The sequence below is a fragment of the Xiphophorus maculatus genome, chromosome 3 (genome assembly GCF_002775205.1).
Source record: "Xiphophorus maculatus strain JP 163 A chromosome 3, X_maculatus-5.0-male, whole genome shotgun sequence".
NCBI classification, from domain to species: Eukaryota; Metazoa; Chordata; class Actinopteri; order Cyprinodontiformes; family Poeciliidae; genus Xiphophorus; species Xiphophorus maculatus.
Genome location: NC_036445.1, coordinates 12,855,430 through 12,870,963, shown reverse-complemented (window position 1 = coordinate 12,870,963; position 15,534 = coordinate 12,855,430). Strand labels below are relative to the sequence as shown.

Genomic DNA, 15,534 nt, shown 5'->3' with positions numbered 1-15,534 from the left:
TGCCGCCCGCTGTGCTCGTGATGGTGCAGATGTTCGGCCTGCGGTCTGTGGAGACGACCAGGGAGGTTTTAAAACGGATGAGGAGGACAGATCTGCTGCAGGACATTTCAGCATCCAGAAGAAGACAAGCAAGTAAGGCAGTAAAGATTAAACCTTAGAAATGTTGCTTAGTCTCCTGCTTTGGTCTGAAGCTCTGCCTGGTTTTCCCCTCAGAGAAACTCTCAGCGGACCAGAGAAGCTCTGCTGCTCTACAGAAAGTGAGGAAAGTCTGTTTTCCTGCTCAGCCTTCATTACAGAAGCAGCGATTTTCTGTTATTACTTTAAAGATATTAATGAGATTCTGTTGATTTAAAGACAGTAGGGACTTCATATGAACTGCTGCGTGTGTCATTATATCTTAAAATATTATAATGAGCATATTTGTGTTGCAGGTGGCTCTGATTGCAGCTTTCAAACAGCTGCTCACAGAAATCCTGAGTGATTTGAAGAAAAAGGAGCTGGAGGACTTCAAGAAGTCGCTGCGCTCAACCCTCAGCCTCTCTGGAAAAAACCTCGTGTATCCTTCGATGAGGCTGAGATTTGGACCTCTTGTCCCAAACGTAGTGAGTGAGATGGTGGAGGAGTTGGGCCTGCAGTCTGTGGAGGTTTCCATGGAGATTTTAATGGACATTAACAGGAGCGATCTGGCAGAGCGACTCCTGGAGACCAGCTCAGGTCTTAAAGGTAATTCAGACAAATCTGGATGTAGCAGCATGTAGCCTGAACGGCCTCAGGATGGGAGAACATCTGTCCTGATGTTTAATCTGGAAACACTCAGACAGAGACGAGTTCACCTCAGGGACAAACACCCAAACACAACATGCAGTCCAGTTCAATGAGGAACGGTCAGAGAGAAACTAACCAACTCATCAGAACCAAACGCAGCAGTTCATCTGGACCTCATTGGCAAAGACGGTCCTTTGAAGAGAGCAAGGTTAACACTTTGGACAGGGAGAGTGAGAGCCATCTTTGTGAAACATGAACTGGAGCAGAGGAAGTGGTTTCATCTTTCTAACACTCATCACCCAGCTGGCAGCTGCAGACGTTGGTCCTCAGCGCATGCTGACGTTGTTGGGGACGTTTTAGGATCGTCAGAGTCAACAACGCTTACAGGGAACTGAACAGTGGGTAGAAAATGGCCTCCTTAGAGACTTGCATTGCCCTGCCAATGTGATAGTTTCTGATTACAAATTAAAGCCTGATACTTCCAGCTTCTGACCTGAAGAAATCTCTGGGCTGAGAGGAGAAACATAAAGATAATGAGAGTCCAGTTTCCTCCAACTAAAACTCCCAACAACTCCTGGAAGATCCTGAGCTGAATCTCCACCTTCACCAGACTTTCACCTTGTTTGGGTTCATCTGGTTTGTCCGACACGTTTCTCCTCTCAGTTGTTAGTTTATTTGTGCTCTTCTAATTTCATTGGTCTCCCTACAGTTACCTCTGAGCTGAACTGCTGTTTGATGCAAAGACACTTTATGCCCACAGAAGAAGACCTGCAGATCTTTCCTCACCTGTAAGGTGACATCCTACATCTGCACGTCCGTCTCCCTCCATCCCTCCTTCAGTACATAAGTTACCCATCTTTCATAGGACGTCCACATGGTGGGACAGAACCCAGCTGAGCCCATTAAAGTGACAGGAACCAAGGCTTGACCAGCAGGCTGGAGAGCTTTTCCCTGCACCAATATTTTTAATGAAGTCTCAGCCTCAGTCTGCTGCCTCCAACGTTTTATTGATGGAAATGTTTCATGGTTTTCTTGTTGTTCTTCATTTGAAATGAATTTTAGATCTTACAGAAGATTATGTTCTACGTTTCTTCAGGAAAGGTGTCCATTGATGAATATCAGAGAGTGGTCATGCTAAACACAGTAAGTGAAGCATTCTGTATATCTTGACTTTTTGCTAAGAGAACAAAGTGAAGCAGGAGTTATGATTGCCTGAGGCAGAGTTAAACTTCTCCTGTGGAAATGAGCAGGTCGGCTTGTATCCAGCAGAATAAATTTGCACCAGGCACTGGGTTTGAGCTGAGCAGCATCATAACGGCGAAACAGGAACACAGCTCACTCACAAACCTGAGCTAAAGTTTTACTGGATTTGTGACATTTGTGGCAGAAATGGATGAGAAAAGCAGGACCAGCACATTTCACACTTCTCTATGTTTGTGCAATCAGAGAAACACAAGAACAGAAACAGGATTAGAAGCAAAAGTTTCCCAGTTTACAGAAAAAATGATGCAAATAAAACTTCCTGTCAAGATCCTGAGAAATAATCAACAAGGTGTTTAAATGTTTCAGGTGCCAGCAAAGACGGCTCTGAAAAGTGTTCTTCTGAAGGTGATGATGGAGTTGGGCCACAGCGATGTCTGGAGGTTCAAACGCTTGCTGCAGCTCACATGTTTCCAGAAAAGCCTCCCAGAACTCCCAGTCGGTGCGCTGTGGCCCATGAACCGGACCGGCAGAGCGGCGGATCCGGGACAGGATGGACCGGCAGGCCTGGTGGATCAGATGGTACGGAGACTAGGAGGGGAGTCTGTGGGCGTGGCCCAGGAGGTTCTGATGGACATGAACAGAACCGATGTGGTTCAGTAGCTGGCCGGGATCAGATCCGGATCAGCAGGTTGGACTTTACAGAGAAGAATTATCAGTATGTTTAAAAAGTTACAGATTTTCATGTGTTCCTCTTTTCCTTTTCCCTCAGAGTTTCAGTCTCTGTTGTTCCAGAAAGTAAGTGCAGCTTTATAGTCTCAGGTTTATGCATTTAAAAACGAGTCTAAACGTCACAAACATTCAGAGGGTTAAACTAACAGTTGGTCCAAACTACAGCTCAATAAAACTGTTTCAGCTGAACCATGTAGACCATAAACCAAACCCAGTGATGTTATGAGCAGGACTGTCTCTCCAGAAATTAATAAATCTTCACAGATTGGACTCTCAGACAGCTGAACCCTTTAAAGCAGAGACCGGACTTGTTCTTCAGCTTGGTTGGTTCTGCAGGGCAGGAAGCCATCTGACAGACTTTGGGAATCAGATGGAAACTCCAAGATTTGAGGAAGGTTTAGGTCTCAGATCATCATGTTTGAGCAGACGATCTGTGTTTGGGTCTGTGTATCTGTGTTTGGTTCTGTGTTTGGTTCTGTGTTTGGTTCTGTGTATGGTTCTGTGTTTGGATCTGTGTTTGGTTCTGTGTATGGTTCTGTGTTTGGATCTGTGTTTGGTTCTGTGTTTGGTTCTGTGTTTGGATCTGTACAGGTAGAGAAGGCCTGAATGTTCCCTCTTTTACCTAATTGTCATAAATTTTAAGTTACCTGACGAAGGTCACCAACACTTTCACAATATTCTCATTTGTTCAGATGTAACTGAATATTGCAACAAATGATCTGTTTCACCCTCAGGAAGCAAGTCTGACGGCAATTATGGAGAAACTTCTAGAAACATTTGAAGATTTGGGTGAAACAAAGTTTGAACATTTTCAGAGAGTCGTACAGAGTTTGTCCAGGAAAGCCGGGAGAGGAACCCCAACCGTCGCCATGGAGACAGGAAGGAAGCTGAAGGTGGCAGAGCTGATGTTGGAGCAGTTTGATGAGCAGACGTTAGACATGGCGGCGCTGGCTTTAAAGAAGATTCATCACTCTGATTTGGTGCAGAAGATCTCAGGACAAATCGCAGCAGGTCCATCAGGTGAGAGCAGAACCTGAAGAATCCAGTTTTCTGACAGCGATGGATCACCAACCTCTCTTCAGCAGGGCATGTTTAAGTCTTTCTCCTTTGTTCAGTTACGGTGAAGTAAAACCAGGATGCTTTCATTTTTCCTGTACGATTTTAGCAAACTGGAGATTCTGTAAAACATCTGACCCTGAATGACAATGAGACTAAATAATCTCCTTGTTTCTCCAGCAGAACCTTCCCGGGTCGCCGAGGGTTGTGAAGGAGTAAAGGTAGTTTCCCAGTCTTTGATTTGTGATATTTATATTTTATTTATTAGCTTATCTGTGAGAAAAGTGAGTGAGTGGCATCTGATCTGTGTCCTGCAGCTGGACTCCAGCTGCTGGACTGAACTGGTACCGGAGGAGAACCGGACAGAAACTCCAACCTACAGGTGGACCAGCATCAGGACTGCTGCTCAGGAAACACCAGAATTCAAATAAACGTTTTCCCAACGTTATTTCAGCCTCCAGAGTGAAGCTGGACACTTTGAGTGCAGCGTCTCCGGTCTGCGCTGGTTCTGTTCAGAACGGGTCGTCTTTAGGTACCGGTTCTGCTCCTGGGACGAACACATGGACAGGATGGAGAGCAGAGGATACCGGCCTGCTGGTCCTATACTGGACATCGGTCTGATTACTGGGAGGATGGCGGAGGTGTTCCTGCCTCACTGGATCTGTGTCGGTAGGAGAACATGATGGTACCAAACCTTTTAACATCATTGACCCAAAACTTTTCCTCCTCTTTGTGTTTCCTTCAGATGACGTCCCTGAACCTTTGGAGCAGTTTGCCGTCCTCCACATGGATGACTGTGGAGACGCTGTGGAGAAAGTCTCTGAGGTCTCACCGTCACACGTCAAACTAACTGAACCCATTTTCTCTCCGAGGGCGGTTCTGATGAGAGTCGGCTTTCCTGTGAAAGTCTACTGCAACATGTTGCTCTATCGGACCAACACGGCTTTCCTCACGCTGCATGTTTACCTCATCCCACGCGACCCGGCCTTACAGGAGGTAAATATGGGTCAAACAGAACCGGCTTCATGGGTCAGAAACATCAGAACTTCATCTTGGTTTTATTTATAGGCAATGGACCGAAAGGAAACTTCTTATGGATACAGAGTGATCCAAAAGCCCGACCCGGAGAAGTCCCTGAAAATGAACGATTACTTCTTCCTCACATCGGATCTGGAGGCTGCAGAAGTTTCTCCTAAAGTATGAAACGGGTTTAACGAAACGGGTTTAACGTCCAGGTGTCACATCCAGGTTATTGCAGGTTCCCAGCAGATTGGCTCCATTTCTCACATTAACTTCACTGCATGCAGTGAAGTTGGCTGATGATAGGAAATGAGGCGCCGCTGAGCCGGTTCTCCTGTCTGCTTTCAGACGGGAATTAAACTCCGATATCCAAGAGGAAAACCAAATTTCTTTGAGGTTTATGTTGAAAATGCAGACAGAAACTTCAGTCTGACACTCAGACCCGACGGAGAGGACCAGCCGGTTTGGGAATGTTCTGTTCGGAAAGGTCCGGTTCACATTCATTTTATGTTAATTCAAAGGATTCAGAACAAAAGGCTCTTTAGAGAAACTAAGCTGAAACATTCCTGTTTCAGGTGAATATCAAAGCCGCAGCCAAGCAGAAAGTAAGACAAACTGACGTGTTGCTCAAAAATATTCATACCCCTTACCAACCACAGAGTTGAGTAACGTTCAGACGGTTTGTATTATTTTGGTCCAAATAAAATCTGAAAGGTTTTTCTCCTCAGAGACTCAGAGTGTGGATGAACATCTGGCTGCAATGATGCAAAGAGTGAGTAAAAGATTTTTCTAACATTACAGACATTCAGCACTTTGAGCAAGAAACTGTTAAAGATCTTGTAAATCTTTAGGCAGCGACCATCACGTCAGACAAGGAGATGCTTTTAAACCTGATGAAAGACCTGAAGCAAGAGGAGCTGAAAGGCTTCAAGTGGTTCCTGAAGATCAGGGATGTGAGCTCAGGCTTCCCACAGATCCCAGTGGGTCCCCTGGACGATGCCGATGCCTCAGACCTGGTGGACCTGATGATGAAGACCTACAGCCACAGCGCTCTGCAGGTCACCAAGGACATTTTAAAGAAAATTAACAGGAATGATCTGGTGGAGATATTTCCAGGCACCAGCTGCAAGAGGAAATATAAGAACTACTGAATTTAACTTAAATAACTGATTTCCATATGCTGACCCCAGATTAGTTCAATATAACGAGAAATGTTAAAGTATAAAGGGTTCAGTTAGCATCACTTACTTAACAGAATAACCAGAATTGATCATTTCCAGGTAGCGCCCTCTACAGCAGAGGTCTCAAACTGCAGTCCTCAGACTCCTGCAGCCTCCAGGTGTGTTCTGTGTCCTTCACACTTGAATTAAATTGTGAAACTGCCCCACTAGCATGCAGCAATTAGCTTCTAGAGAGCTAATACTGGAGCCAGGTGGGCTGAAGCAGAGACAGGACTGACGTTTGAGACGCTGCTCTGTAGCTTTGAGATCCTGGAGGATTTGGATCCTTCCCTTCTGTCGTCTGGCTCCACAAATGAGCTGATTCCTTTTAAAACATCCGTCAGGTGGAGGAAATTACTTTGTGGGTGTTTTAGTCATTTTCACCTTAAATACCAGGCATTTTTAGTATTTATATTATAATAAGAAAATCCCATGTGAAACAGACTTTCATGATGTCCATCGCTGAACCTGCTGGGCATTCTGGTTCTGTTCTGGTAAAACATTTACCAGGTTCTTCTTCTGGACAAAGGCTGGTGAACAACTCCAGATCTTCTGCAAAGAATGATTAGTGTTCTGACCAAAGAGCTAAAGAGGCTCATCTCATCTCCTTAATGTTCAGACTCAGTTCAGACTCGGTTCTGACTCGGTTCTGACTCGGTTCAGATTCAGTTCAGACTCAGTTCAGATTCAGTTCTGACTTGGTTCAGATTCAGTTCTGACTCGGTTCAGATTCAGTTCAGACTCGGTTCTGGTTGTCGTGATTCTGGATCCTCTGACTGACAAACAGAAAAATCTTTTCCAACCAAAGTGTTCAGAACTTCTGTTAACACCTGGAAACTGGGACGAGGAGAACCTGTTGAGTTGATTTTTATTAACAGATATCTTTTTGTAAACTGAGCTGGAAATCTCAGTACTGAAGGTTCTGGAGGACAGCTGTGAGGTTCTACTGCAACATGGGTCCAACTGAAAAGTTGCTCTAATGTTCTGACAACCATCATTCATGTACATATTGTTCCTGCTGCTTTTTACCTGGCAAGATTACACATGCATGAAATAAATCATTAAAATCTAGAAATCTTTGACTTGACCTGTATGAAGATGAAACAAGAACATTTCCTCTTTCTGCTTTTCATTAAAATTCTCCACTTTTCTGTTCTCTGTTTTTGGAGAATCGCTTTATTGGCGTTCTTCTTCTGAACTCGTTTTAGTTCATTCCTCGTGACTCGCACCGTTCTGCAGATATTTCTATCTGAAGGTCTCTGCACCTTCTTCACCCTAAGAATCATCAGACCTGCTGGGAGTTAATCTGCTTTTCCTTCATGGAGAATTAAAATCCCCAGATTAACAAGATGATGTGGTGACATCTACTGACCAAAGCTGAATAAAATTACTGTTGAAATCTGAGGTTTTTCCATCTTTCTTTATTTCTCCTTCTATATTGTAAGAAACTAAATATGGTTTGTTTTCATTTTAGTTTAAACTATAAAATCCTGAAATCATGAGAAAATATTGGGTTTGATGTTCCGTTGAGTTAAATAACCATGGAGTCAGATTCAGAGGAATTATGACGGTTTTTTATTTTGTTTCCTGAAAATAATTTTGCATTGATGCTGCACATTTTCACGCAGGTTGTGTTTGCTCCTGTGGAGTCGATGGGCAGTAACTGAACTCACCTGCAGGGAGACACACAGTCTGTTCTGCTCGGCGGGCAGCAGGTGGGGATCAGCTCGACTGGAGGCTGTTCCCATGACGACAGGAGGAGAGGATGTTACTGGCAGTTAGGGGTCAGAGGTCAGACGTGCCCTTTAAGCCAGACTGAGGTGAGTTCAGTGATCAGCTGCTGCCAGATTGAGCCGCAGGCCGACCAGAGGTCCTGCACTCTGACCCCACAGACGGGTTTGTCACCAGGCCGGCAGCCAAGTGGTCTTACTCTTTTCTACCAGCTGATGGTTTTAATATATGGGACCAGTTTGATAACTGTAGTGGTTCTGGAGGGGAGACCTGACCTGCCGTACCGAGTTCCTCTCAAAAGGCTTTACAGATGTTGAGTAAATAAAGATTTATTCTTTTGATAAAGTTGAACGAATCCTGAGTATTATTCTCTGCCTTGTACTGTATAAAGGCCTGTAGACAGTTTTAATGGGATTTTAATAAAGATTTAGATTACATGTTATGTAATTTATTTGTAACAAAAACTTCATTTAAGGAAATAAAATGAAGTTTTCCTCCATCAGATTTATCAGTTTTCATATGAAGTTAGAAAACTTGGTGTTTTTTATTGAAGCTTTCATGTTTTTATAGCTTCTTGTCCGGAAATATCATCTGCAGATGTTTTCAATAAAGCTTAAAAAAAAAAGTGTTGCATTGGTTCCCGCCTCCCAGCATGAACTGTAACTTCCTCTGACTCCTCCCTGGGTTTGGTTTGGTTTCTGTTCCAGCAGCTTCCAGAGAAATGCCTCGCAGCGTTAAGCAGCTTCTAGCTGAAACCCTGGAGGACCTGAAGGAGGAAAGCTTTCAGAAGTTTGTCTTCCAGCTGCTGGACCGCAGCGAGGAGCCGCGGGTCAGACGCTGCAGGGTGGAGGGGAAGAGCCGCCTGGACGTCGTAGATGTTCTGGTCTCCACCTTCACGGAGGTCAAGGCTGTGGATGTCACCGAGGAGATCCTGAGGAGCATCGGCTGCAACCAGCAGGCGGAGGAACTCAGTGAGTTAAACTGGAGTTGAGGAGACAAGAGTTTGTCTCTGCGCCCGACAAGCTTTTAGATTTAAAATGAAACGAGTTAAAATTCAGAGGAAACAAGAAAACAAACTACAGACCTGAGATTAATTAAATAAATGCAGATTTGTTTGCATTTAACTTGTTTAATTCAATTAAATTTGTACTTATTTGTTACCTACAGAAAACAAAATGTAACTTATTTCACGCGAACGAAACTGTATTTTACGTCCTGATGATCATTAGCGCCCTCTACTGTCTATTTCAGTTACTGCATTGTGATGAGTTTAGTCATTTTTAGTAAAGTTTTACAATTCTGCAGAATTTCCAGGCAGGTGGAAAAAAACTGAAAAACTTTTGTAAAGATTTTCACTGATATGGTGGCAGATTTTTTTACATGAAAGTTTCTGATCTGTTTTATAGTCCAGGAGGAACAAAGAGGATGAGGAGCAGCTCGTTTTTACGGTGAGTGGCTCTGAAACGTGTTTCATTCATAATGAAACTTCAGCGTTCAAAGAGCAAAGTGTTTCCATGGAAACCTGATGTTTGTGTTGCAGGAGCAGCAGATGATGGAGAGGAAATCAAAGTTTCTGCAGAAACCAGAGGAATGGAAATGACTCACTTTTAGTTTTAATTTAAAATCAAATGTAATGAATAATTTTTTACTATGCTCTTATCCAACTGCTGGAGATAAATGTTTTCATCTGGAATAATGTGATTCTGTGATGTGATTACATTTACTTTGTATATATGAAAATAAAAGCAGATCAGATGCATTTTTACAAACATTTTGTTTGTTAAACTTGCTGTTTTTGTGTTTATTTTGATTTTTTGACCTTTTTCCTGTTGCAGCCTGAAAACGTTTCACTCACTGAATTAAGTGAAGAACCGCAGCTGGAAACATGGCTGCTGTTCTCAGGCTGAGCTGCAGAGTAGATCTGAGTCAGGCTCCTCCTCCCTGAAGAAGATCGGCTCCTTCCTGTGTAAAAATGTTTTGCTCCTCCTCAGAGAAATATGTGACTCCAGAACTCGTCCGTCTGTAATTACACAACATTCAGAGGAGGAAGGAGTTCATGAAGAAACTAACATTTCAAACAGTAAATATAAAATGTTCTAAAATGCACCGTCCTGTAACCTGCAGTCTGAGCATTTCCTATAAAACTGCTGGCTGTAGATGAAATGACCTTTGACCTGAGCCAGGTTTCCAGGATCCGTCCTGCAGATACATGAAGATCAGCAGCTGAAGCCGTGAGGCGTTCAGGTCCTCTGCAGGTAGAACAGGTTTGATCAGTGGAAGGTCAAGTTCATCAGAAGTGTGTGTGTGTGTGTGTGTGTGTGTGTGTGTGTGTGTGTGTGTGTGTGTGTGTGTGTGTGTGTGTGTGTGTGTGTGTGTGTGTGTGGATAGGCCACAGGTGTCAATCTCCAGTCCTCCAGTCTCTGTCCTGCAGGTTGTAGATGAGCCACAGGTACAAAACACTGGAATGAAACGGTTTATTTTCCTCCTCCTTGTGTAGATCAGATCTCCGGAGCCTTAATGACCTCATTATTTTATCCAGTGGTGCAGCAGAGACACATCTAAAAGCTGCAGGACAGCGTCTCTCCAGGACTGGAGTTTGACGGCCTGGTAACTTCGGTGTAGCTGAGTGTGTCAGATGTTTAGGACTGATGAAAGACAGGCGTTTCTTTAGCCGCCAGGTAAAAAACTGATTGTTCACCTTCCAACATTTCATTTGCTCATAGTCGGTTTTAATTTTTGGCTGTCCTGCAGGTTTTAACATTTTAGTTTACAGTCAAATATTTTTCATCTTGTATAAAGAGTTATAATGTCGGAGGTTCTGCTGCTGTTTGGTCTCATCCACTGAGGAAGTCCAGAAGAGCCTGGACTTCTGCGGCTCAGTGGGGAACAAACGAGGCGGTTATCTGCTTGGAGATGAAGAGAACGTTGTATTTTGAAAGAAACATTAGTGGAATAGGCTGATAGAAAATAACAGTAGGGGATAGTAGTTCATGGTGCAGCTTGTAGAACACGCTGTACATTTCCTGTAAAGCTGCTGATCACATGACCTCATAGTCCAAAATACACCTTCTTCCCTTTTCTCCACTTCTTATCTCTGGTTTACACACCGTTCACTGAGCATGCTCTGCGCAGGGGATCAATTTGCCCGTAAATATGATGTTCAAACATCCTGCTGCTCTGCAGGCTGGAGATTTATTCTGTCTTCTGTTCAAGTTCAGAGTAAGCATGTCAGCCTGCACAGGCAGGTCCAGCTGGGTGTGTTACATGTTCACAACTGAACTGAGGGGAAGCCTCCATGGTGCCTTCAGGGACCTCTACCTTCTGGGAAACTGACGTGTCCAGAAACCAGAAACATCATCATCTTTAATCATGTATTAATCATGTATTCAACATCTGCAGGCCTGCGAGGAATTGACCATTTTCATCAATATTAGGAAGTTATGTCGAAACCGCATTTTCCCACAATACCTAAACGCTCCACGTCATCTGATAGCAGAATAGTGTCAGAATCTGACCGGAGATCAGGCCGTCGCAGCACATCTGGATCATTCTGAGAAATGCCTCCAAAAACGGCCAAAAAGATTTTAAGTAACAAACTGGAGGATCTGTCCGCCGAAAACTTTAAGAAGTTCCGAAGAGAACTGGTGGACCGGAAGGACGGAGTCAAGATGAACCAGGTGGAGGATAAGGACTACATGGTGGTTTCAGAGGTGATGATCAACGTTTACACGGAGAAAGAAGCTCTGAAGGTGGCGGAGGAAATCTTCAGAGAGATCCGCTGCAAGCAGGACGCGGACGAACTGGGTAAATATCTGCACCGGATCTGGATCCAATTACCTTCTACACGGAGATCAGCAGGAAAAAACCAAACATTTAGATTGTTTTATACTCAGAATGCAACATGTTGATTCAGCAAAGAAAAACTAAACCAGAACCAGTGCGCCTCTTTTTTACTTTCACTTTTGACTCAGACATCCGATCTCATCAGTTTCCTTCTTTTGGCTCCAACTCAGTAACCCGATGCGCAAAAACTACAGAAAAACTAAACCAACTCTAAAAATCGGGGTTGAATTTCAGCACAGTATTTTGTTTCTTGGAGGGAATTTGAGAACCTGAGCAGTTCTGACTGCCTGGAAGCTTCAGGCTCGGTTTAGTTCTGGATCGGTGCTGATCCAAACTGCGGCTGGTCTCAGGGTTTGTGCGTTAAAGTAGCGCATTTTGACGGCTCTGTCTGTCGGAGCTGCCCTGTAACTGGCTGTGAATTCTTCCATAAGTGGCTCCTGGGAGCCAATCATCATGGATGCCTCCAACAGGCCTCTGGGTAAAACCACGCAGAAACATCCGGTCAATTTAAATAGGATATAAATAGATACAGTAGGATTTAATATATTTGACACTGAAACTTTATGGAAACAATCAGACAAAGAGATAAAAGGCACACACACACACACACACACACACACACACGCACACACACACACACACACCGCGGTTAAAACGGTCCCTCTGGCCAGAAGAAAGAATTTGGTTTTGTTATTTTTCACTGATTTTATTTGTATGTTTTGCAGTTGAAGAGGCTAAAAAAGCAGGTTTGTGTTCGGCCGCTGAAGGATCCAGTGAAGGTGAGTTATTTTTCTTTTAAACTCCAGAAACATAAACCAAGTCAGAGATCATGTACGTTTGGGTTTTTGTTTCAACATAAAACTAAAAACATGAAGCTACGCGGTTATGTTGGTGCATAAGTTTAAATCACATCAACTTTATTTTGAAGATAGAAATAATTTACAGAATGAACTGCAGCGATCATTTTTCCACAGACAGGAGAAGATCTGTGTGTATTTTGGGTGAAATAAATTGCTTCCTGTTGTCGTTGCTGTTCACACACCTGCTGAAAACACACCGATCCTTTTCTACCTCATAACAAGGAGAAGAAGAACCAGGAGGTTTAACACCTCCTGGTTCCGACTGCTCTGGTCCCATCGAGACATTTTGACCTCAATTCATTCACCTCAGAAGACAAAACTTAATTTAATTAGAGAAACGGTTTCAAAAACAAAATGATACCAAAATACACCATTTTTAATTTAATAAACGCCGATTAATTATGAAAAAAGTAGCGAAAAGCATCAAAGTTTCATAACATGCAAAAGTAGATTTGTTCAATCAATATGTTGGAGAAATCTAACAAACATATTTCTATAAATCAGCAACAATTTGATCAAAGAAACAAAATTTTAAAGAACAATTTTCACCAAAGTATCAACAAGTTCAAAGTAACAGAGCAAAACTGGATGTTAGAAGTAAAGAACAAACGGCTCTGTTTACAACAGGCTGGGTAAAAGTTACACTGATGGAATACTGATCCGCAGGTCAAACCAGACCAGATCCAGATCCAGGTCCAGGTCCAGGTCCAGGTCCAGGTCCAGGTCCAGGTCCAGGTCCAGATCCGGATCCAGATCCAGATCCAGGTCCAGGTCCAGGTCCAGGTCCAGGTCCAGGTCCAGGTCCAGGTCCAGGTCCAGGTCCAGGTCCAGATCCAGATCCGGATCCAGATCCAGATCCAGGTCCAGGTCCAGGTCCAGGTCCAGGTCCAGGTCCAGGTCCAGGACAAGATCCGCAACCTGTTGATGACAGTTTAATGGAATCAGTTTAAAGGAATCAGTTTAATGGAATCAGTTTAATGGAATCAGTTTAAAGGAATCAGTTTAAAGGAATCAGTTTAAAGGAATCAGTTTAAAGGAATCACAGTTTGTTGAATCTGCTGGATCTCAGAGGTTTTATTTTCAGTGCAGAGCCTGAAAGGCTGCAGCCTCAGCTTCTTCCTGACCTTCTTGTTGGTTACCTCTGCTCTAAATTAACCTTCTCTAATACATTTCATTTTCTGTCTTATGTAGTTTGGAGTCCAGCTAAGATCACGCTAACGAACAATAACTTAACTTATAACTTAACTTATCTTAATCACCAGAAACGCCTTTCTTAGCTGAATTATCTCCCCAGAGCAAAACCCAGTTAGAACATAAATATCCTCTAATGAACTATTTTGTTTTTCCATTTTTGATTTTTCATATAAAAACCTTCTGATCTGCAGTCGTGTTAGTTCCTGCGTAGCTCCAATCCTCACTGAGCTGCTTCTGGACGGACGGAGTCGCCAGTTCAGCTCAAATATTCATTTATTGCAAATTCCAAACAGAAACAGCAGCAATGAGTTAAGCAAACTCTGCAGATGTTAATAAAAGTCAGGCAGCAGAGAGAAAATGCAGCTCGCTGGACTAACAGCATTAAACTCTTTACTGCTTCCTTTTATGTGAGATATTACAATTATAATATCAACAAGCAGCTAAAATGAAGCCATATTTACATGTTTGTGCTGTAAAATTACATACATGTGAACATGAATAAGAAGCAGCTTCATTTAAACTGTGATGTGACAACAAGCTTCATAAACTAATGTAACTAGTTTTATTACTGAATAAACTAGTTTCTAATAAAGTGGTGACGTCCTGATACCGCAGACTCAACACTGCCACCAGCTGGTTTCCATTCTGTACTGCAGCCTGTCTGTTAAAATATTTTACTGAACAAAACAGATTGTAAAAATGTTAGTGTTTCAATGTAAAAAGAAGAAAATGACAAAAATAATTTAGAACAAAAAAAGCATCAAAGTTTTGTCACTTTTTGTTTAATTTGCAAAAGATAAACAAAGACGTGAGGTTAGTACTCTGATACAAACCTGGATGTAGTTTCAAAATAAAACCAACAGCACAGAATGAAACCGCTTCATAAGTTTTACTCTTTCTGCACCTTTGACTCCTTTAAGATGATTTATTTTGTCTGTAGATCATCGTTAGCCTTCATATTCCACCTCCCAGAAAAAACATCTCCAACATTCACTTTGCTGCCTGATAAAAGTGAGGAGCTGTAGAGTCACAAGCTAGACAGACTCTGCAGGGGGAACAAAACTATATATGCACATCATCTGAATATCATAAGGAAATGAAAGTTTAGTTTAAATCTTGTGCAGTGACTAAATATTTCCTGTTTTCTCTCCTCAGAGGAACACTTCGTGGACAGACACAGGACTGAGCTGATCCAGAGAGTCACCACCGTTGCGCCCATTTTGGACAAGCTCTTAAAAGCCAAAGTTATCCAAAATGAAGCTTATGATGAGATAATGGGGCTGCGGCCCTCCCAGAACCAGATGAGAATGGTGTACGGATCTGTACAAGGAGCCGGCAGGAGCGCAAAGGATCTCTTCCTCCAAATCCTGAAGGAGCAGCAACCTTTCCTCATCGATGACCTGATGAAAAAATAAATCCTGGAGGAAAATTAAATCTATTTTAAACATAGAATGAAAAAACACATTAAAACCACTTTTATTCCAGAAGAATAAAGAGTTGCTTCATTTGTTTCTGTGAGTTTTACTGAGTTTTTCTCTGCAGGAGAAGCAAACCTGTCACAAGTTAATGTTAAAGTTCAGCTGCTCATTAAAACTCCTGCTAAAGATGCAGATAGTTGGTGTAAATATTACGGAAAGTGTAAAAGGACACAAGGTGGCGCTCTGACTCTGAATGAGGAGAGATTTATGTAAGATGGAGAAGAAATGAAACGCAAAAGCTGATGCTTTATTTTTTTACTATTTCATCTCAACATGTTGAGGCTTTTCATCCTAAACACCAAAACTAAAGAAAGTTGATCCGATCTGGGAGCCTCAGGTTCCAGTTTTTCTCTGTCGTTAATAAAGTTATAAATCTATATCTTATATCTGACCAGCCATGGAGGCCACTGACCTCACTGCTTCAAAGCTACTGAG

The 15,534-nt window shown here is 42.7% G+C and overlaps 1 protein-coding gene across 1 annotated transcript; it reads left to right on the top strand.

Annotated features, from left to right (window-relative positions):
* The first annotated feature begins 11,055 nt into the window (after positions 1-11,055).
* Positions 11,056-15,130, top strand: pycard (PYD and CARD domain containing). The gene is made up of 3 exons (XM_023330257.1): positions 11,056-11,528; positions 12,293-12,346; positions 14,777-15,130. Exons 1-3 carry the CDS (start codon positions 11,282-11,284, stop codon positions 15,034-15,036), a joined length of 561 nt encoding a protein of 186 aa, XP_023186025.1. The 5' UTR covers positions 11,056-11,281; the 3' UTR covers positions 15,037-15,130.
* The last annotated feature ends 404 nt before the right edge of the window (positions 15,131-15,534 follow it).